Source organism: Lissotriton helveticus, chromosome 5_1 (genome assembly GCF_964261635.1).
Source record: "Lissotriton helveticus chromosome 5_1, aLisHel1.1, whole genome shotgun sequence".
Classification (NCBI taxonomy): Eukaryota; Metazoa; Chordata; class Amphibia; order Caudata; family Salamandridae; genus Lissotriton; species Lissotriton helveticus.
This window is the reverse complement of record NC_136065.1, coordinates 63,921,118-63,942,675: the sequence shown is the minus strand read 5'-3', so window position 1 is coordinate 63,942,675 and position 21,558 is coordinate 63,921,118. Positions and strand designations below refer to the sequence as shown.

Below are 21,558 nucleotides of genomic sequence, written 5' to 3'. Positions count from 1 at the left end.
TAAATTTAAAAATAAATAAAATAATGCCACGACAGCTCTACTGCTCTGTAAACAAAGGCCTGCAGGGACTGATATCTGCTAGGTAGCCCCTTGGCCCTCTCTGCTTACCTTTGCCAAACATTACTGTTGTGTGGCTCAGGCACACAGAGATGGATACTTAACCAGGGCTGTGTTGCATAACTTCCTTAGTTAACTGGCCTACTCAATCTCACCTGGATGATGTTGCTTTTGTGGCCTCATTGATAAGGTGAGGAATCTTCAACTTGCAACGTCTGTGCCAGAACTAGACGCTAGGAGTGTGCAACGCATGTGAATCTACAGCACTACAAACTACACACTGATTGTTACTGGGGAGTAATCTTTGCCTCCTGGTGGATAGTACATCTTCTTCCAGATTCCTCGCCTCTTCCCCTCCTCCCTTTGAGTTAGTGCTTGAGATAATAAGATGCCAATGTGTTTCTGCTCATCTGTCGAATGTCTCAATGGGTAGCAGAAAACATAGCAGGAGTGACGGCCATTCTGTGCCATGTATGGTCTGATAATGTCACAGCCGAGGCCGATGGACCTGTGGTTGGAGTTGTGTGTTTACACCTGGCACCACTGGAGAGTTTTTGCTTGGGAAAAGATTCCTGGACCAAGCTGAAACCTGGAGGATAGTATAGTTATGGGTTGAGAATCTTTAACAAGATATAGTATCCACCAGAAATATAATTCGTTTAATGTAAGTAACCTTTTCTTCTCTGCAGTTGGCGCGCATTAGTGTAAACCGTGATTTGGGTCTGATAATCATAAATGACTGACTTCGGCCCCTGTCCTTCCTTTCTCTTCAGTGGGTGGATAGCGGCTTCTCTACGCAGTGGTGCTACGAATGCTACATCCAGTTTCGCTCGATGCGGCGGGCTCGAGATGTGCGAGAGCAGCTGGAAGGGTTGATGGAGAGAATCGAGGTGGAAATGACAAGCTGTGAGAGAGACGGTATACCAATCCGGAAGGTGAGGACACTTGTACAGAAGAGTATGTAAGGAGCCGAGAATTTTCCACATCTGCTTATTTACGTCGTATATGTATTATTATATTTTGAAGGGAGAGATTGGGCAAAGAATTCCTGCAGAATTCATAGTCTGAATGCCAATAGTGTCTGAACAATTTGGTCATCTGAGATTGTTTTCAGGGGGAACAGTGCTTCTCTATCTGTATTGGACCCCACTGTTCTCTCGCAGTCCAGCCCCTTCAGTCCTACACATGGGATGTTCAATATCAATGGGCGACAACGGAGGAGAGGAAAAGCATTTAAAAAGAGGCACAGGAATAAGAGTACTTAAGCCTCGCATCCATCCCCCACCCCACACTACTACATCTTCTTGCGCTGATTTCAGGGCCCAGGTCTTCATTCTTTCCATGCTTTGCTCCGAGCACTCTTTCCAGTAACATTCGGACACACTTAATCAATATATAGTGACACTTCCTCTCTTTTTTTTTTTTTTATATATTTCTTTTTATTGGGTTTCAGAATAGACAAATACCAAAACTGCCACACAGGGCAGCATTGCATTCAAAAAACAAAACATGAATACAAAAACATCTGAAATTGGACATTTCATACAATATTAGCATCTATATTCATTAAATACAAGGTCAGCTCGTGTTCCAAGATCTCAATAGACCCTTACTCATGGACGTTAATTCTGCGTGGTGTCGTTTTAGATTTGGAGTGTAGATATTGTCTTAGGGGTTCCCAAATGTCTTTAGGTCTGGACTTCGTTGGTGATTCCTCTGCATATAATTCCAAATTTTCTCTGCAGTATGCTAGATCTTTGACCCAACTCTCAACCCGCAGTGGTAGTTTTCTCTCCCATGTCAACGCTGTGCGTCTTTTTGCTAGTAGCAAAGCGATCCTCACAAATTTCCCTATTGCACCCTTTACCTGTGGAACATATCCAAGCAAGCATACCATGGGTGTACATTGTAGAGGTTTCCGTTATGTTGTGTATGTATTTTACCTGTCTTCCCAGTATGATAATACCAGCCTGCAGCTCCATGCTAGGTGATAAAAATCAACGCTTATCTGACCACAACGTGTACATTTGCTTGAATCTCGGAGACCTCTTTTATAAAGTTTGAGAGGGGTGTGATATGTTTGACACTTCCTCTCCTTCTGGAACTATCTTCACAAATGTCTCTAAAAGGTACAAGCATCCTTCCCGACTGGCACTTCCATGATCATGGTGAGCGCACGGACACATGCCAGGGCACCGGTCTCTCTTCTTTCTCTCTACTCTAGAGACTATTCAAACATTCACCCCAAATACCCCGAAACCGGTCCCAGGATGTGTGTTTCCGGTCCAGGGAGGACCTGGCCTGGCAGTTCGGCTGGACTGTTCCCATTGGGCGCAGGGTCAAGACTGATTTGCATATGTCTGGGTCCAAACTGGAATGGTGTGGGGAGCAAAGAAATGATGGAGTTAGGCCCAGATCTCTGTACTGGGGTGAATGTTTGACATTGTACAGCATTCTGTCCATCAGTTGTTTTTTTCCAGAGGTAGCAACATTGGCAAATAAAATACTCATGTTCTGACTAACCTTTTCACTACTGTGCACACAGACTTTCACCGAGCCCTGCTCTGCTTCAAGCTGCAGCTGCTGTGTCACTAAACCCCACTCGGTTATTGCATCTCAAGCGGCACAAAGCACCATGTGAGAGACATCCAAGGATCAATATGAGCAGGAAAGATGAGCGTGTCATGGACTCTGACTTGGATGTGCTTTATATGTGCTTGACAGTGATTGACAAATGTCTGGTTAATGTTGGTATCAAACCAGAGAGAGGCGTCCGGACTTGAATAGTTTAGGGTGATCAATCAGAGATGCACACTGAGCATCATGAGATGAAATCAGTCGAAGCATTAGCTGAATAATGAAAAGGTTCTTGTTTTCTAACCCACAAGTTCCCACATGGCTCATATCAGCTGCATCGTGGAAGATTCGGGCTCCAGATACTACAGTCTCTACTTCATTCCACCAGACTCCATCTCTGACGCTCGATGCACGTCCAGATCTGGGAGGAAATGAAAACTAAAGCAATTTAGTAAACTATTAGTTGCCAGGGCTAAGGTAGGATTCTTAGACATTGTAAGTGCAGTGCTGCCATTAAGAGTATATGGTGCTGGGAGTTTGTCATTACCAGCTCCACAGCACCATAATGGCTACACTGAAAACTGAGAAGTTTGGTATCAAACTTCTCAGCACATTAACCCACACTGATACCAGTGTGAGATTTAATGAACAATGCACACAGAGGGCTTCTTAAAGATTCCCCCTGAAAAACGACCAGCCTCTGGTGGGTTTCCTGACTGGTACGCACCAGCCAGGCACCACGAGACATGTTTCTGGACCCTTAGGGTGAGACCCTTCACACCTCCCCCAGGCCAGGAAGAGCCCTCTGTGGCAGGGGAGCTTCAAAGGCCTGGCAGCATTTGTAATGCGACCCGAGCCTCTCCTGCTATCAGGAACAGGCCCCCTTCCTGTCTCCCCTCCTTTTTGGTGGGAAGACCGGCAGGAAAAACTAGCCAGCCCAGAAGGTGTGCCACCTCTGCTAACTCTACCCCTCAGGTGAGGGGGCGAAGTGAAGCCCACTCTTCAGTGCCCGCCATCTTGCAGATGGCAGGCACTCCTCAATCAGGATTAGGGATTGTGCTCACTCACCCCCCCCGTGGGGTGAGCACACCAAGAGTGTAGTCTCCTCAAGCCCCGAGACCCCCTAAAATGCCCCCTAAATACAGTATTTAGGGGTAGCCCTGAATCAAGAAGGCAGATTCCCGCAATGTACAAAGAAGGACAAAAGCAAAAGAAGGCTCCTAGCAGAGGAGACTGCAGAGAACAACTGACAGGTCCCCAGCCCTACCAGCCCGTCTGCAGTTTCTGGAGATCCTGCGGCAAGAATCGTCTTGTCCTGCAGCCAGCGACCTCCAGAACCCCTGGGAAGACTGACTGCCTTCAACAAAGACCGGATCTCCAGCTCTGTACAAAAGAAACTCAGAAATAAGACTCAGAGCCAGCTGAGGGCAAAGAAACCCGACGCCTGGACCTACCACTGCACCCGTCGCCATGGCCCGAGTTTGAGTGGCCCACCGGTCCCAGCGAGGTCCCCCAGAGCTCCTGAGTCAGAGTCCACTGTGGATTGACCCCTCCAAGACACCCTGACGTCGCCAGCAGCCTCTGCACGGAGCACCCCCTCCCCCCCCAACCGCGAGTGGCCCAGTACGGTGAAATCCGACCTCAAAGGACACCCCTGCATCCAGCCTCCCTACGCCCTGCAGAATGAAGGGCTCCATTTTGCCCTTATGAGTCGTCTCGAGAAGGCCAAGGATGCGCACATTGCAGCGCCGAGACCGGGCCTCCAAATCCTCCGTCTTATCCTGCAGTAGTTGCAGCAGTCTACCAAGTTGCTTGTGTTCTGTATCCATGGTGGTTTGCACTTCTTCCACCTCTGTAATCCTCCTCTCTGACATGTCAAGTCTATCCGCATGCTTATCCAGCCTCTCTCCCATTCTGTACGTTAGCGCATCCATCTTCACCCCAAGCGAGGAGATACCCTCTTGTAGCCCTTTTTCCATAGATTTCAGCATGCTTCTTATGTCTTGTTCTTGTTCCGGTGGCGTAGAGGGCCTACTTTCGCCTCAAGGGGAGTTTGGACTGGTTGCGGTCAGTCTTCCTCATCGCGATGTCCGAGGGCGACCTGTAGCACAACAGCGAATAACAGATAGCCCCTCACGCAGCCAAGGGAATCTGGGAACGCCAGAGCTTGCCACTCAATATTAGTGCCTTCAGCTGGAGTGCTACGGCCCCCCAGGATCCTTTAGGGGAGCAGTGGCCACGTTGCAGACCAGTTGCCACCGTCAGAGAGTCAGTCGGCAGGTATTCTGAGCAAGGCCACTCTCCTCGCCGCAACTACCCGTACGCACTCCACAACGCCACTTCAGCCTGCAGGCAGTATCCTGCGCCCCCCTCTCACAGTCAAGACAGGGGAGCGCTCCGCTATCCTTGTGCCCCTCGCTGTGGATCTCAGAATAGTCTCGCACAATGACGCTGGGTGAAAGCACCGGTGCTTCTCGGCCTAGTCCCCTGTCGGATTGCTCCTCACGGATCAACTTAATTCTGCCGGGTCGCCTCACCAACGAGCACAGCGGGTAATTATTGCCTCCAGCGGGCGAAGGACTAGGATTTTGTAAGATTATTTGTCGGCTTGGCGGAGCTCGGGAGTTAATCGTCCATCTTGGACTCGAGCAAGCTCCGCCCCCCCAAGTTTAATAAATGTTATCTCTGCCTAGGAAACACCTACAAATTTAATTTCGGGACTTTTTTTAAATATTTCTTACTAGCCCAGTTTACTAGTGAAGTCAGATTTATAATAAATATTTCGTTAATTTGACTTTTAGAAAGTCACCTTTACCGTTCCTGAAGTCCCTGGGCGCTAAATCTGTACTTTTCTTTCTCCCTTCTGCCTGCCAGCAAATAGCATTTTCGTGAGTGTTAATGAGGTGTGAAGTTGATTGCAGGAAAGGGACAAAAGGCCTTTTTGTGGGGAGGTATTGTTATACCCTTGACTGGATGACCTGTGTGCTGCGCCCAAAGACTTGCTTAACTTTTAAAGAGGCCTACCCTGTGACACCTAGATATATCTAACACCAAGGTCTGAAACTTCAATTGCACCCCCCAGCCAGACCAGCCTCCATCACAGCGGGCCTCTTGTGCACATCACAGTGTCAGATCATGCTGGAGCGTGAAGACTGCTTGACTGGTCTGCTGGGGTATTTTATAGAACACTTGGGGTGCACTTCAAAAGAGGTGAACAGATTGCCAAAATAACGTGTGTATCCATTGCCTTATTGATGAAAGCTTAGCTTTGTCCTAACAGTCTTGTATGTCAGAGTTTATTGGTGGTACAAGAACTGGCTTAAACTAGATTTTAGTGTTGGATGTGGGAGGGGCACTCTTGATTTCCATAGTCCTCGGATTTGCCCACACACAACCGTCCCTCCGAGCCAAGTTGATAGTGGCCAAAGACGTTGGTCACCTCGAAAATCACGAAAGTGTGTAGGGTAGCCCTGGGAACCTTTACCCCATTGGTTAGGGCGTCTTCATGAGTCATTCCCACATGCGAGCTCGTGCAAAGCATAATTGTGGCCTCTCCAGACAGCCACTGAAGAACACTCCTGGACCTGTGGAAGATCAGAAGAGAAGTGACCTGAACCGAGACTTGAGAGGAGCCTAGGAGGCTGAACCTGCTCACTGTTTCATTCACAGGACAAAGGCATTGACTCCACCAGTTATATGGTGGGTCTTCTGTTAATGCTACAGGCACACAATAGGCCTTTTCCTGCAGCTGACCAGTGGCAACTGGACCTGGACTCTTTCCATACCATGTGAGTCTCTAGCTGCCTTCCCTGTGGTCCTGGTTCGCTTTAGAATTGTACTCCTGTAGCGGGTTGGGACTTAAAGGACTAAAGTCAGAAAGTAAAATATTTGACCTGGATAAATCTGATTAGTGTATCCGACCCGTGCTCCACCGTGGTCAGAGTCAAATTGCACCGACGTCCTGTTTTACCTCGACTGTTGACTATCGTTGGCTCGGTGTGCTTCTTTGCGCTATTTCTATTTAAAACAGTCATATGTCAAACATTAAAAACTCATATCTCTGATTGCCCTTATTGGAGTTTTGTCATGTTGATGTCATTTGGTTGATTAAACTTTAGTCTATTTTTCCAACTCTTTTAGTGATTTGTATTGTTTTGCATTTTAACTTTATTACTGTTTTAGTGCTGCGTGAATGCTTTTCACATTGTCTCCAAGTTGAGTCTGTCTGCTCTGTGCCACAGCTACCGGGGGGTTGACCTCCGATTTATTTAGTGACTTCAGTGGTCCACCTGATTAGCAGTGAACCACTGAACCATAGTTAGGGGCCAGTAGCCCTAAGCCCCAACCCCCAACTAATAACCCAATTTCTTGCAACTATAAATACTGTATTCTGCAGACATTACCAGAGTTCTGTACGAGGAATTCTCTCACCAATAGATGGCAGCAGTAACCAATGCATAGCAGACCCCCTCTGTATTTCAGAGATGTTAGCTGATTTGGCACTCCCCCAAGGTGAGCAAAGAGGGTTCCTGTGTCAGAGTATGGGGCGTGTTGTGTGACTTGGTGAGAGGCTTCAGCCTAGAAGTCCGAGAGCCCCTCTGTTATTTCACAGCCTCTTCTTTCTCCCACAGGCCATCACTGCAGGATTCTTCTACCACACGGCTAGACTCACACGCAGCGGCTACAAGTCTGTCAAGCATCACCAGACCGTGTATGTGCACCCTAATAGCAGTCTGTTCGAGGAGCAGCCACGGTGGCTTATCTACCATGAGCTGGTGTTCACCACCAAGGAGTTCATGCGACAGGTAACTTGACTTTCACTCTGGGACTGATGGAGGGGGGTGTATAGAAGCTTTGGTCTTTCGTTTGTTTGGGTGTAACCTGTGGGATCGCTCTTTTGATGTACCCTGTAAGATCTCTGCACCCTGAGGGAAAGCTGTGTTGTCAGGCCATTTAAGATCCAAGTTATGTGATCTGTGCAAACTGGGGGTTAGCTCTGCTGTTAGGGGATGTTCTGAGGGGGGGCACAGGGGTACTGCCCCCCTAACTGTGGTTTTGTGCCTCTGGTGTCTGCTCTGCTAAGGCACTGTAAAATGGGTCACATACCCCCTTACCTCACTCGTCTCCCATGGTAGCAAGCGTGAGAGGTGAAAGACTGCTCAGAGAGATTGTGTGTGGGGTAAGACCTCAGACTCCACAGTCAATCAATAGTAGTTCTATTTATATAGTGCTTACTATCCCTGATGAAGCGTCAGAGCTCTTCACGGTGAGTAGCACGATACTCCGAAACCCAAGATCAGTGGGTAATCTGATAGAGACATCTAGCAGCAGATTCCTTACCTTTGAATTTCCCAGGTGTCCGACTGAATCCAGAAGATTTTTCTTCACTCAATACCCCTATGCGCCTATACCTGGCATTGGTCGCCTCCACGTGGCATCTTCCGCATCACCTCTATAGGTGCCACCTTAGTGCGTTGGCATCAGTTATTTTCTTTCTACGCCCTTCAAGTGCTGATCCATGAAGAGAGCGACCATCTGCCACTGTTTTACAGGATTTATTGTCGACTTTTTTGGTGTGTAGGAAGTCATGTCTAGGAAGACTTCAGGGTTGAAACCGTGCAGCACTTGTCCCGCACTTGTCCCGTGCCATGTCACTGTCGGACCCGCGGTTGGTTTGTGTGTGATGTCTGAAGCGCGACCACAACTCAAAGTCGTGATCCGACTGTTGGGCTATGGCTCCAAAGGCTTTGAGGGAGCGGTCCCTAAAGCTGCTTGCAACCAGGCAGGTGACACTGCGTCACTCAACTCATCAGTTGTCGCATCACCATCCCGGTCGAGAAGAAGTTCCGGTCATTGCTCCAGGACACCCAAGTCCACTTATTCCTTCGCAAAATCGTTGGGACATTCAGGTAAGAGGCACAAAAATCACAAGAAGACATCTCCCCTCTCTGGCGGTGCGATGCGATGGAGGAGCCTCAGTGTACAAGACCTTGTTCTCGGTCCGGGCTCAGCGCATCCCTGCTTTTCCAGGAGCCAGAGCGACCCGGCACAACTTAAAAGATTTTTATGAGGCCATGTGCCTCATTTTTGAGTAGCCTAACCCCTCCGGTCCGTCTTTGGGCCCTATGGAGTCGGAGGGGGCCCCATCGGTTTCCAAGCTGGTGGCTCTGGTGCTGCGGGCCCCCCATGGATGCGGGAATGGATACGGACCAGTGCCAGTCATGCCATTGCGACCTTCCCTGGCACCGACCCCCGATGCCTCTGGTGCCGCAGATGGCATCAGCCCCATTCTGATTCCCAAAGACCCGGAAGCATCGCCAACAAACACCGATTCCGGCGCCAACAGGCTCTCCAGGTCCTAGGTCACTTTCGAAGTCATATTCTGAAAAGCTGGGAGTGGGAGAAGATTGGGAGTGGTTGCTTAACCGTACGAGGAAATGGACTGATATGAGGAATTGGGTGAGGCCAGCAGACTGCATACTTCTCCAGATACTGGCATGCTTTCTCCCTCCTGTCGTGGCTAAGGAGGAGGCAGCTTCATATGCTGTGGTGTTGCGAAGGGCTACCATCAGTGGCGGTCAAGACTAACATCTTGACAGAGGTTCTTCAGTCAGGAGTTCCCTAATCAGAAGCTTTGCTCCCATTTTATGAGGCCCTCACGGACGTCTTACTGGGAACCTGGTCCAAGCCCAGAACAGGGGCTCCTGAGAGTAGGGCGATTGGTCTCATGGCCTCCTACATCCTGCTAGTGGCACATGCCAGATGGCGTATGCTGGCTCTGAAGTGGGACCTGAAGTTCCTGTGGGCGCAGCATCAGGGGAATCTCTCTGACATGGTCCAGATCTCGGAGGGAATTGCACGAGACCTGCTGTGGTGGCTGGCAAACCGCAATTGGGTCAGAGGAGACCCCTCTCTCTTCCCCAACCAGATCTCACAGTAGTGACAGATGCGTCGATCCTGGGATGGTGCTGCCACCAGGGAGAGGTGGAGATCAGAGGACACTGGTCTCTGGCGGAATCCAGGCTCCACATCAACATGTTGGAGCTCAGAGCCATCCATTTGGCATTGAGAGCCTGTCTACCCTCCATCAAGTGGAGACTAGTGCAGGTGTTCACGGACAACACCACAGCCATGTGACATTGCAACAAACAGGGCGTGGTGGGACGGGGGATCTTTTGTCAAGAGGCCCTGCGTCTCTGGACTTGGCTGGGACAGCAGGGGATATCCCATGTGGTTCAACATCTGGCAGCTTCTTTAAATGCCAGGGCAGACAAACTCGGTCGTCGATACCTAGCGGATCACGAATAGCACCTCCATCCGGAGGTGGCGCAGGGTCTCTTTCAGTAGTGGGTAGAACCTTGGTTGCTTCTGTTTACTTCTGCCGAGAATCAGCAATGTCAGGAGTTTTGCGCGCTGGAGTTTCCAAGTCTGCTTATGCTCGGATACTCTTTTTGTCTCGAGTGGGGCTCAGTCCTCTTGGATGCCTTTCCACCCATACCACTCTTGCCCAGAGTTCTCAAGAAGATCAGGGGGGGGGGGGCCGCGCCAGCGACCAAGATCGCCGCTTGAGCATCAGCTCCGCCGGCCGCCACATCCTGACCAGCTATCCGGCACAGTATCCTGAGCCCCGTCCCTACCATCGGGTGGGGGACCAGCACCTGAGTCACCAGGTGAAATTCTGGTTTGATCGGGCGCTTTGGTGACCGATTATCGTCGTCGGGAAAATTGGGGCCTACGATCTCGGACGCCGGGACCTCAAGTGTGGAGCTGCCCGTGCCGGAGTGCAACAACAGCGGCCCCCGGGACCGGAAGTGACCGGTCGGAACTTCATTTGTCGCAGCAGGGTGGCGGACGGGACGTCCTGGGCCTCCCTACCCTCATCGGAGGTTAACTACAGAAGAACCTGCCTGGGCTCGACTGAAGAGTGATGGGTTTCCCCTGCCTTTGCTGTGGCGATGGCGTCAAGAGGAGACCCTGAGAAGCTCAGCTGAAAACATCGAAAGGCTCTCGGCAGGTCCAGTCAAATAAAATTGACAAATACGCTACTTCCAAGGGGTCCCCAGTCGATGCGAAACGAACCCCGGCGGGGGGGGGGGCAGGGATATTGCGAGTCAATTGAGGACGATCCCACCATGAAAGATTTGATGGCTGCTATCACTGGGATCCAATCTTCCTTGGGCAAGATGGACAATAAACTGAATACGGTATCCATCGAGGTGGGTCTCATAAGGGCCGACCTCACCAAAACTTCTGAGAAGGTCAAGAACCTCGAAATAAAGACGACGAGTCTCATCGAGGATGTGTCTGAATTGTAGAAGGAGTTGCGTGATCTCAAGACAGCCCGGACTCAAATTGATCGAAAGCTCGATGAGTACGAAGGTCTGGCGCGCCGCAATAACGTCCGCATCTGGGGGGGAGGGGGGGCGTAAAAATTGGAGGGGATCGCTCCGGACCTCTTTGTTGAGGAGCTCGTCCTAAATCATCTTAAGCCCAAGGGCCTCAAGTAACTTCTTCACCGTGTAAAGGGCCCACAGAGTCCCCGGCGGTCGCCCGAAGGTTGGGGCGCCTCCCCGACCCATTATTGCCCGGGTCCTGAATTTTCGGGACCGGGATGCTATCCTGCAAACGGCGAGATCCGCGGGCATGCTGGCATATGAGAACGCTTCGATGTTGTTCTTCCTGGACTTCACCCATATGGTACAGAGACAATGGCAAGGCTTTATGGTCATCAAACGGCGGCTGAGAGACCGGGACATGAAGTACTCGATGATGTATCCGGCTCGTCTGCGGATCGAACATGAAACTAAGACTTGGTTCTTTGACAATCCTGAGGTTGCCGTAGACTGGCTGGACCGGATCGAGGACTCGGATGCCGGGACTAAAGCCCAAACAGACAGTGAAGAACTGTGAATAGTTGACTTCGCACTGTATTAGTGTGGCTGTTGGGAAGAGGGGTCTGGTAGAGGTTGTTAGTTCTTCCCTCCCCCCCCCCCCTTTTTAGGGCGAGCTAGAGTTGCGCATGCGTAGCATGCATGTCTAGCTTGCTACCTATTGTATTCAGTTTCTTGGGAATCTGAGACAGCGTTCGGCTGTCTCAGATTTGTCCTCGTGAACGCGCTTTCGTATCTGGCTGCTGTCAGCTTGCTGGAGACAGCTTGAGTGCTTTCGGTTTCGGAGTGCGTATCTGCTGAAAACTTAAGGCATGTTTAAAAGACACAGCACACATACACGCAGGCAGGCACACACACAGGCACAACACACGCAGGCACATACAAGCGCGCACATCCCCCCCCCCGAACACGTAGGGCTTACATACACACACACACACACTCCCAACCCCACTCACCGGGCACACGCAGGGCTTCCATCACTGGGAGGGGGGCGGGCACCGTCAATGTGCCCCGACGCCCCCCCTCACCGGGTCTGATATGCTCCTCTAGTCCTGTTCCTCCGTGTCCAGTCTCCGCAGCCCGCTCCGTTGTTTCTCCGCCCCTTCCGGACAGTTCGTGCGTGTCACGCCTCTCCTTTCTCCCGCCCGGAAATCCTATTTGCGTGTCAGGCCTCGTTTTCACCACGCATTTACAGCAATGCCGAGAGCTTGTTTTTTTAGGCAGGGCGGCAGCTTGCTCCTCATTGCTGTTCCTTGCAACTTGCACTTTATAATGTGTTATTAATTAATTTTTTTACAAGCACGGCACGCTTTAACTTTAGCGGCCGCACCCCTCCTGGTTTTTTTTTACGCAGCGCTGCAGCTTGCTCCTCATTGCTATCACACGCCTTTATTTTCCTCGCAACCTGCTCCTTTTACAGTATGTATTTATTTTTTACAAGCATGGCACGCTTTAACTTTAGCGGCTATGCCCCTTCCGTTCTTTTTTTTTTTTTTTCTTTGCCAGCATTGCAGCTTGCTCCTCATTGCCGTCCGCCCCCGGGCACCCGCTACCCTTTCAGCATTACAAATGGTTGTTTAGCATTACTAAAAGGTTGTATTTTGTACCATTGGCTGTCAGCTTGTTAAACAGTTGGAGTCGGCTCGTGACTTGCTTGAAGGAACAGGAACCTTCACTGGAGTCTTCTAAGAAGAACCGCTGCACGCAGGAAGGAGAAATCAGCATCGGTACAGAAAGCCAAGCGTCATGAAAACGAGGGTGTGGCTATATATTGCTGGAAATCATACGCGTAGCCTAATTTGCATGCACACCAAACAGCCGACATCAGAGCTGTTCTGCATGCGTGAAGACAACCAGCCTTCCACTTCAAGATGAACAAAACTGTTCTTTTGTGAACCAAAACTCCAGCACACTGAATGACAGTTACTCGAAAGGAAAGAATGAGGCACTCGATTCCACATGGGACACAATACTGCATGGATACACAACAAGCATTGGTACCTCCGAACCCAAATGAAACCACATCAAGCATTATGCCTTAGAACAATTGGGCTGCATTTCAATCAAAAAGCAGTAACAGGGGAAATACAAGAAAACATGATTGAGAGCCCTGCCATAAGGGTGACAGCAAACTAGACAACTAAGGTTAGTAGCGGGTTGATTCCTGACAGTACATTCCATAGGCTATCGTGGTGGTAACCATGTACTCTATAGCCTATTAGCCTCTTTTTACAACAAGCATTTGCAATGCAATAGGTCTCGGGTTAATTAAGTTTGATCTATTGGCATTGCTAAATATTGCAACACCAACTGCAACAAAAGCTATTGGTGTTGCATTATTTAGCAATGCCAATAGCTCAAACTTTAATAATGCGAGACCTATTGCATTGCAAATGCTTGTTTGGACTATTTTGTTTGTGACTCTTTTTTTGGACTTTACCGGGTGGGGGGGTAGTTGCTGGTCTGGGGTGGTGGGGTCGGGCGGCCTGTTGTAAGGTCCTCCTCCGCTCTTCTACTTTTAGATATCTGCAGTTAGTTGGGGGCGACAGGCACACTGCAAGTTGGGGATGAGCGTATGCTACATGCAGGGGAGCAGGGGGGGGGGTTGGGGGTTGGGGACCGAGGGGCTTTTGTTTGTTGGTTTGTTTGTTTTGTGTGACCAGAATCCGCTATGGGTGCCGGTGGATGTCCTGTTTTTTTTGGGAGAGGTGAATGGCTTCCGGTAGGTTGGGTTTGGGGTTTTCCGTCCTCCTTGGAATGTGAATGGCTTGGGTGATAAGATAAAGCGCACTATGGGGAATCAGCTGATTAGAAGGCACTCGCCGGACGTGGCGTTGTTGCAAGAAACCCATCTTATGGGTAAACGATGTATGACGCTTCACCGTGGTGGCTACAAATTAGTGGCGCATGCTGGCTTTACTTCTGGCTCTAGAGGAGTAGGGATCTTGGTAAAAAAACTCCTTTCCTCTCACTATTCAGTCGACGTGGTCTGATAATAGAGGCCGATATATCGGCATATCGGGGCTTTGGGAAGGTAGGACAGTCACGTTTTTGTCTGTTTATGTCCCCCCAGCGCTACAGGCGGATATCCCTAATATCCGGGCAGAAGAAGAAGAGCAGGGCGGAAATAGATAGAGTGGAGGCGGAGCTATTGGTCTTAGAAACCGCTGTCTCCTCCGGGATCGACCCTGTGGCGAGGCACCGTCTCGGGTTGCTCCGAGATGAGTACAGGACCCTGACACGTGACGGAGCAAAGACGCAGCACGCTAACACGCAGAGTAGAATATATGAACACGGTGACAAGGCCAGGAAGTTGATAGCTTGGTTGGAAAAGGGCAATTGGGGTTCTCGGCTGATACCGGAACTGCGTATTGCGGGCACGGTGTCATCGGATCCCCAGGCGACTGTGGATGACTTCGCCCGGTATTTTAAGGAGGTTTATACTTCAGCGGGGGGCTTCACGGAAGAGGAAAATGCCGACATGATTCGCGACATCCCGATGCAGGTTCTATCTATTGAGCATAGAGAGTTCTTGGATTCCGCTCTCACTAATGATGATGTGGCAACAGCCATCAGAGGTGTTCATTCTGGCAGGGCTTCTGGCCCGAACGGCCTTCCCATTGAATTGTTTAAATTACACACCGACCGCTTGGCCCCATATTTAAAAGACATGTATCTTGAGAGCAGAGACTGTGGCGAGCTACCCTATGATCAACGCCTCGCGAATATAGTGGTCATTTATAAGGAGGGTAAGCCACGTTTGGATTGCTCGTCATATCGCCCGATCTCCCTATTGAACGTAGAGCCAAAGGTGTTGGCCAAATTGCTTGCCGCCCGCCTGGTGAAGGTCATCACGACGCTGGTGCATCCGGACCAGTCCGGTTTTATGCCTCGTCGGAACACCGCCCTTAATCTCCGTCGGCTCCATGGGGTGGTGGCAAGCGCGTCCCACATCCATGAGCCGGCGTTGTTGTTGTCCCTGGATGCCACTATGTCTTTTGACAGAGTGGAATGGTCGTATCTTTTTGCGGTCCCGGAGAAGATGGGGTTTGGCCCCGAGTTTATCGGTTGGGTCCGCCTTCTCTACTCGGCCCCACTGTCTTGCGTAGTCGTGAACAACCATAAATCCAGCGACTTTTCACTTGGGAGGGGCACCCGACAGGGTTGCCCTCTTTCACCTCTTTTGTTTGCCCCGGCTCTCGAGCCGCTTGCGGCCTGGGTACGGTTGGACCGTTCGATCAGGGGATTGCGCTGGACTTCGGACAGGGAGGATAAGATCTCGTTGTACGTAGAAGACATTTTACTATATTTGGCCTCCCCACGCAGTTCCCTGATCGTTTTTAGGTTTCGACCTGGCGAAAAGCTGCACCACGCAGCTTTTCGGCGCAGGTCGAAATCTTTTGAGTTACACTGTACACTTCAGTTCAGCCTCTCTCTTCCATTGGCTAGCTCCATAAATGGAGGCTAGCCATTGGAAGAGAGAACTGTCCGTCATTTCCCGAGGCGATTGGTGGGCGTTCCGACGATTCTTTCCCTCTCCACCCTTTTCGCATCGTCATCGCGGCCGTGGGCGGGGTTTATTTTTTGTTGTTGTCCAGGTTTGTTTTGGCCATTCCGCGGCCGACCGCCGCCGGAGGAAGTCCAGGTGAGTGCCTTCCTTGCTGTTTCCTCCCCACTCCCGCTGTCCGTGTGCCTGCCCAAGCGGCATTTTGTTTATATTTGTCTTTTCCCTTTCCCATGTCCTTTTTCCGTTTCTTCTTTCCGTCTTTTCCCGTTCCCACCCCCCCTCCCGCTCGCTGTCCGTGACGTTACCACCCCCCCCTCCCGCTGTCCGTGAGGCTACCACCCTCCCGCTGTCCGTGAGGCTACCACCCCCCCGCCTCCCGCTGTCCGTGAGGCCTACGGGCTCCTCCAGGGTTTGTTTAGACTGCGGCCTCGCCTCCCATGCCAGCTCCCGCTATCAGCTGCACCATATGTGTGTAGTGCTTTCCAATGCACTTTTTACGTTTTTGGCTAAAGCATGTGCTCTTCATTTGATGACCGCTCACTCGTAGTTAATCTTCATATGATGAGACCACGTCTGTAGTTCCTTAACATGCGATGGGTGCTGTTCTCTTCATATGATGACCGCATGCTAATAGGTAATCTCCATATCATAAGAGCATGCCTATAGTTGATATTCATGTGGTGATAGCCTGTCAGTAACGGATCTGTGTGTAATGACGGCGTTCAGTAGTTCCTGCAGCTCTTCTCCATGCAGTGGCAGGCTGTGCTCTCGGCACGTGCACAGCTCCTCTTCATGCGATGACCCCATGCCGCCCTTGTTCCATGCGATGATACGTTACCGTCGTAGCTCACTGTGAGAGGACTGCATGTTTCATGTTCCTCTACGGGTGATGAAAGCCGTGGGTGTCTCACTTTCTGTGTTCCCTCATGTTAGGGGTTTATATTCGATCGGTGCAGTCTTTGAGACTTATTGCCTGGTCTTTAGGGAGCTTCAGTCAGAGGTGGGCAGTGCTTTATTATGGAGAAGAATACGTCCTAGCGCCTACATGTTTCTAAGAATGTTGCTGGTGTTGTTGCAGAATGACGGGGTTGCCAAATGCCAAGGCCGTCTAGTCTGTATGTCACACCATGTCTGTTTATTCACCAGTATAGCTTTCCTGCACCTAGGTTGGACACGCCTGGGTTCCTTTTCATCTGTGTGTTCTCCCTTTGCCACTGTTGTCGGTCTTGCTCTCCCTCTTTCTTTCCGCCGTTGGGTCAAAGACTAATGGCTATCAATGAGTTCCGTCCCCAAAGAAGAGTGCCGGTGGGCCCCGCCTGCACCCACCGGATAACATGAAGCCCTGGGGATGGGGTGGTTGTGTGGGCTGGAACAGTCTGTGTTGAGGCCTCTGCCACGATTGTGTGGAGCCCCCACTACCCCGTTGTAGCATTTTGCGTTAGCGGGGCCGTCCCTCGAACAGATCACCTGAGTTTCTTATTTACTTTCATTTTCATGTCAAGGGCCACCCGCCCAGCAGTCTCAACTCTGGCTGCACACTAGATACCTTGTGCCCCCCTCACCTCAAAGTAACCAGCATTTGGCAGAGACCGCCCCCTGCATAAAAACACACGGTACATTTACAGACATCAAGCCAGTGTCTTTTCCACTTTAGAGAAGTGCGCACAGCATGTACAGTGCTGAGTCTTGTATACGTTTACTAAAAACAATAGAGTTGCCAACCTTCACTTCTGTTCTTTCATATGATAGGTCTGAGAGCGGAAACGTATATGGTGTGGGGGGGCTCTGTGTGGGTGTGGGGGGGCTCTGTGTGGGTGTGTGGGGAGGGCTCTGTGTGGGGGGGCTCTGTGTGGGTGTGTGGGGTGGGCTCTGTGTGGGTGTGTGGGGAGGGCTCTGTGTGGGTGTGTGTGGGGGGGCTGTGTGTGTGTGGGGGGGCTCTGTGTGGGGGGGCTCTCGGTGTGTGTGTGTGTGGCATTTGCGAGAGATTAAGCTATTGGCATTGTAAATGACAATGCCATTTATTTATCTGTTTTCAAAATCAACTCATAAATAAAAAGGTTGCCATTTACAATGCCAATAGCTCTAACTTTTGCAAAGGCGAAACCGTTGCATTGTAAATGCTTGTTATGGATATCCTTGCGATTTTCGGGAGGTACTCTGGATTCGCAATTAATTGGGCGAAGTCGGTCCTCTTCGTATTGAGTGGTGAGCCTCCCAAGGTGCCAGAGAAGGGCCCAGTGAAGCTGGAACTGGTTAGTTTTCGGTATTTGGGTATCCAGATCTCGAGAGACCCCAAGGTTCGCTTCAGATTGAATTTGTTGCCTCCGCTGGCCAGACTGCGTGGTGATGTCGCTAGGTGGAAAACACTCCCCCTCTCCTTATTGGGCCGTGCGGTCCTCTTTAAGATGATGGCCCTCCCGCGCTTTTTATATGCTTTGCAGAATTCCTGTGATCCGGTGCCCCCGTTGTATTTTAGTGAGATAGAATCGCTGCAGCGAGGCCTTTTGTGGGAGGGGAGGCTCCGTATTGCATTGTCGAAATTTATGTTGCCTTGGTACGACGCGGGTATAGGTCTGCCCAACATCAGGAAATACTATTGGGCGTCCCAGTTGGCGCCCATTAATCAAGCAATCTATGGCTCACCGATGGATCCGGGTTTCGCTATGGACCGTGGCCAAGTGCCCGGGGGAGAGTATACTAGGGTGTTATACGCGAAATATGGTCGTTTCCCCTTGGTGGGTCCTCCATCGACGGCAACGAAGATATGGCACGAGGCTACAAGGGCCCTTAACTGGGCAGGGCGTATAACAATGGCTACTCCCTTGTGGAGCTCGGAGAAGTTGGGGACACTGTGGAAAACGAAAGGGTTTGACCGGTGGGATTTGATTGGAATTGTGCAGGTGCGAGATGTGTGGGGTAAAGATGAGATGTTGACGTTTGAGGAGCTGCAGGCCAAGTACCAGCTGCATGATACTGAACGGTTTCGGTACCTTCAGATTCGTCATGCTTTACGTGCAGTGGTCCCCCATGGTGAGAAACCTCCGGTGGCCTCTCCGCTTGAGGATCGATTGCTAGACGGTCACATGCCAACCAGAGCCATATCATTGGCATACAATAAGCTGATTAATCATACTGAGGATCCCCTGGTGAAGCTTAGGGACCAGTGGGTCACAGATGGCTTTGTTTTGGATGAGGAGGACTGGAGGGAGGCGGTGTCATCCCCTAGAGTAGTGGCGGTCCCAATGAGACTTCGATTGGTCCAACTTAGGATTCTGCACCGCTCCTACACCACGGGTCTTGGATTGTTGAGGATGGGGTTGGCAGTGTCTGCAGATTGCCGAAGAGGGTGTGGGGGGCCGGGAACGTTCCTACATATACTGTGGGAGTGTGAGAAGGTCCGTGATTTTTGGACGAGGATACACTTGAAGATGAGTGAAGTGTGGGGTGTACGGATCAAGTTGGAAGCGTGTCGCATGTTTGCTGAATGTCTGGGAGCCCTCCGACCTTTCGATCCATGGTAAGATCTGGGTCACTCTTGCTTGCGCAATTGCCAAGCGCAATATTGCTCAGCTCTGGGGTGCGACTCGGGCACCTCGGGTTGGGAAGTGGATGGAGGACCTTGACTGGTGTATGTTCCGGGAGAGGTCTGTGTATGTATCTAGGGGGCGACCTCGCAAGTGGGGTAAGATCTGGGGTGTTTGGAACGCTTATCGTGGGGACATCTGCACACCACCTGACATGGACCCTGCCGGTGTGGATTTGGAAGACACCTAAACCTATTCACTATATTTTGCTTTATTTGTCTACCTCTGGAAGTCTATGTTCTCTATATGTATATGTGAAAGTACTCTATGCGCTCTGGTCAGTTTGAGTTGTGTAATGTCCTTTGTTTAATAAAAAGATGTTTAAAAAAAAAAAAAGATCACGGGTGACCGGGCCCAAGTCGTTCATGTGGCTCTGGGCTTGCATACTGGGACGAGTTTCGGGGTAACAACCCTCTTCCGCCAGGCTAGCTTAAATCCAGTGGCATAGTGAGCAAGAGACCCACGTCTGGGCACACCCTATCAACTTAGGGCGAACAAAGCAAATGCAAGGAGATGATGGACGGAGCGTGGAAACGTTTCTGACATTCACCCCCAGTCACAGATCTGGGTTGAATCCATCATCATTCTTTAGCTCCCTTCACCACCCCAGTTCAGACACCGCCATCTTCAAATCAGTTTTGATCCTGTGCCTCATAGGAACAGTCCAGCCCGAACTGCCAAGCCAGGTCTTCCCTGGACCGGAAAACAAGCATCCTGGGACCGGTTTCGGGGTAACACCCCTCATCAGCCAGGCTAGCTTGAATCTAGTCGCACTAGGGCCTCTTTCCTCCCGAAAGTAATAGCACCATTCCATGTGGGGCAGTCTGTCACCTTGCTCACTTTGTATGCTCCTCCGCTCCCCTCTAAGGAAGAGAAATGACCTCTCTGCCTGGACCCCAAAAAAGTGTTGTTTTTTTCTACTTTGACCGCACAAAAGAGTCCCGGGTGGACGCCTAACTCTTTGCGGGGTACGTTGGAGCGATGAAAGGTTGTGCGGTGCAGAAGAGGACTATCTCGCGATGGGTCGTCCTATGCTCTAAAATTTTCTACACTCTGGCAAAGAAGCAGCCTCCTGAAGGCCTAAGGGCTCATACCACCAGAGCGAAGGCTGCTACCACGTCATTGTAACATGGAGTCACAGTCCTTGGTGCTAAAATTGCAGAACCAATGGGCACCAAACTGGAGACCCTATCTGTCCCAGAAAGATTCCCACTTGTGCACCAACAGGACCTGGTGCAGTGGTGAGATCCATGGTTAAACACCAGTTAGAAATATTTAACCTTTTTAAATACAAAGTCACCAGATATTTTATTCATGACGGAAACTTGGCTAACAGACGAATCCACTCCTGACATGCTAGCGGCACTACCAGAAAATGATTACCTTCATAGACCAATAGATCCACTAGGAAAAGAGGGGGCAGTGTGGCAGCAGCCATTAAAAAGCATCTGTCCTTCACCGCCGTATCCCTGATAGGGATCACATTAGCTGATAGTATAACGATTAAGCTGGATTCCCCCACTTCTGCCTTGGTGTGTGTACTTATTTATAGAACGCCTAAAGCGATGGAGTTTTCCAAACACCTAGCAAATGGCATCGCTTTACTGAGTGTAGACTATGCAAAAGGTTTAATAATTGGAGATATGAACTACTGGGCGAATGAAGAGGGGGCAAGGACTCCAGGGAATTGACTGACATGCTACAGAGTCTGAATCTTGAACAGCATATACATGTGCCGACTCACATAAAAGGACATACACGAGACCAGGTTTGGTCTAATAAGCTTACTCTCTCCAATCTGAGTATTCACCTGTGTATTCGGCCAGACCATTATTTAATAAGCTTTACACTAATCAACATTCTACTACCCAAACCCATGGCCAGAAATTGGAATCGCACAAACTTGAATTCCTTCTGCAATACTCTGGCATTCAAACTACCCGCCATGACAGACAATGTGGCCAAATTTGAGGAAGAAATCTCGAAATGGCAACTGATGGCCAGTAACATACACGCCTCTCCTAAAAATAAAACTAGTCCTTCTCGTTGTCACAAGGCTTCTTAATGGCTTTCCGCTGAGTTAAAAATAGCTACATTAGGAACGCATCGGGCAGAACGGAGTAGAACATACTCGCCAGAAAACAAGGAGCTATTTATTCAAACTATGACAACCTATAAAAAAGCCCTTGTAGAGGCAAAAAAATCCTTTTTCACTAACCAAGTCATAAACTCTGACAATAAAGCTAAAGATATTTTTAACATAGTGAGGGATTCATCTAGCCCTGATCGAGTAATACTTCCAATTACCCCTTCACAGAAACTTTGCGATGATCTCAATTCCTATTTTCTAGACAAAATACAGAAAATACAAGAATCCATTGTTCCTAGCCCACAAGATATGCAAATCATACCAGAAAACAGTCTCTCACCTTACAGCTCTGCT

The 21,558-nt window shown here is 50.1% G+C and overlaps 1 protein-coding gene across 1 annotated transcript in view; it reads left to right on the top strand.

The window, feature by feature from the left end:
* Positions 1-21,558, top strand: part of DHX16 (DEAH-box helicase 16) — a 102,062-nt gene that overhangs the window by 69,936 nt on the left and 10,568 nt on the right. The window contains exons 19-20 of the mRNA XM_078641709.1: positions 831-992; positions 7,266-7,439. Of these exons, the coding sequence (XP_078497835.1) occupies positions 831-992; positions 7,266-7,439 (336 nt within the window). The remainder of the gene's footprint in view (positions 1-830; positions 993-7,265; positions 7,440-21,558) is intronic.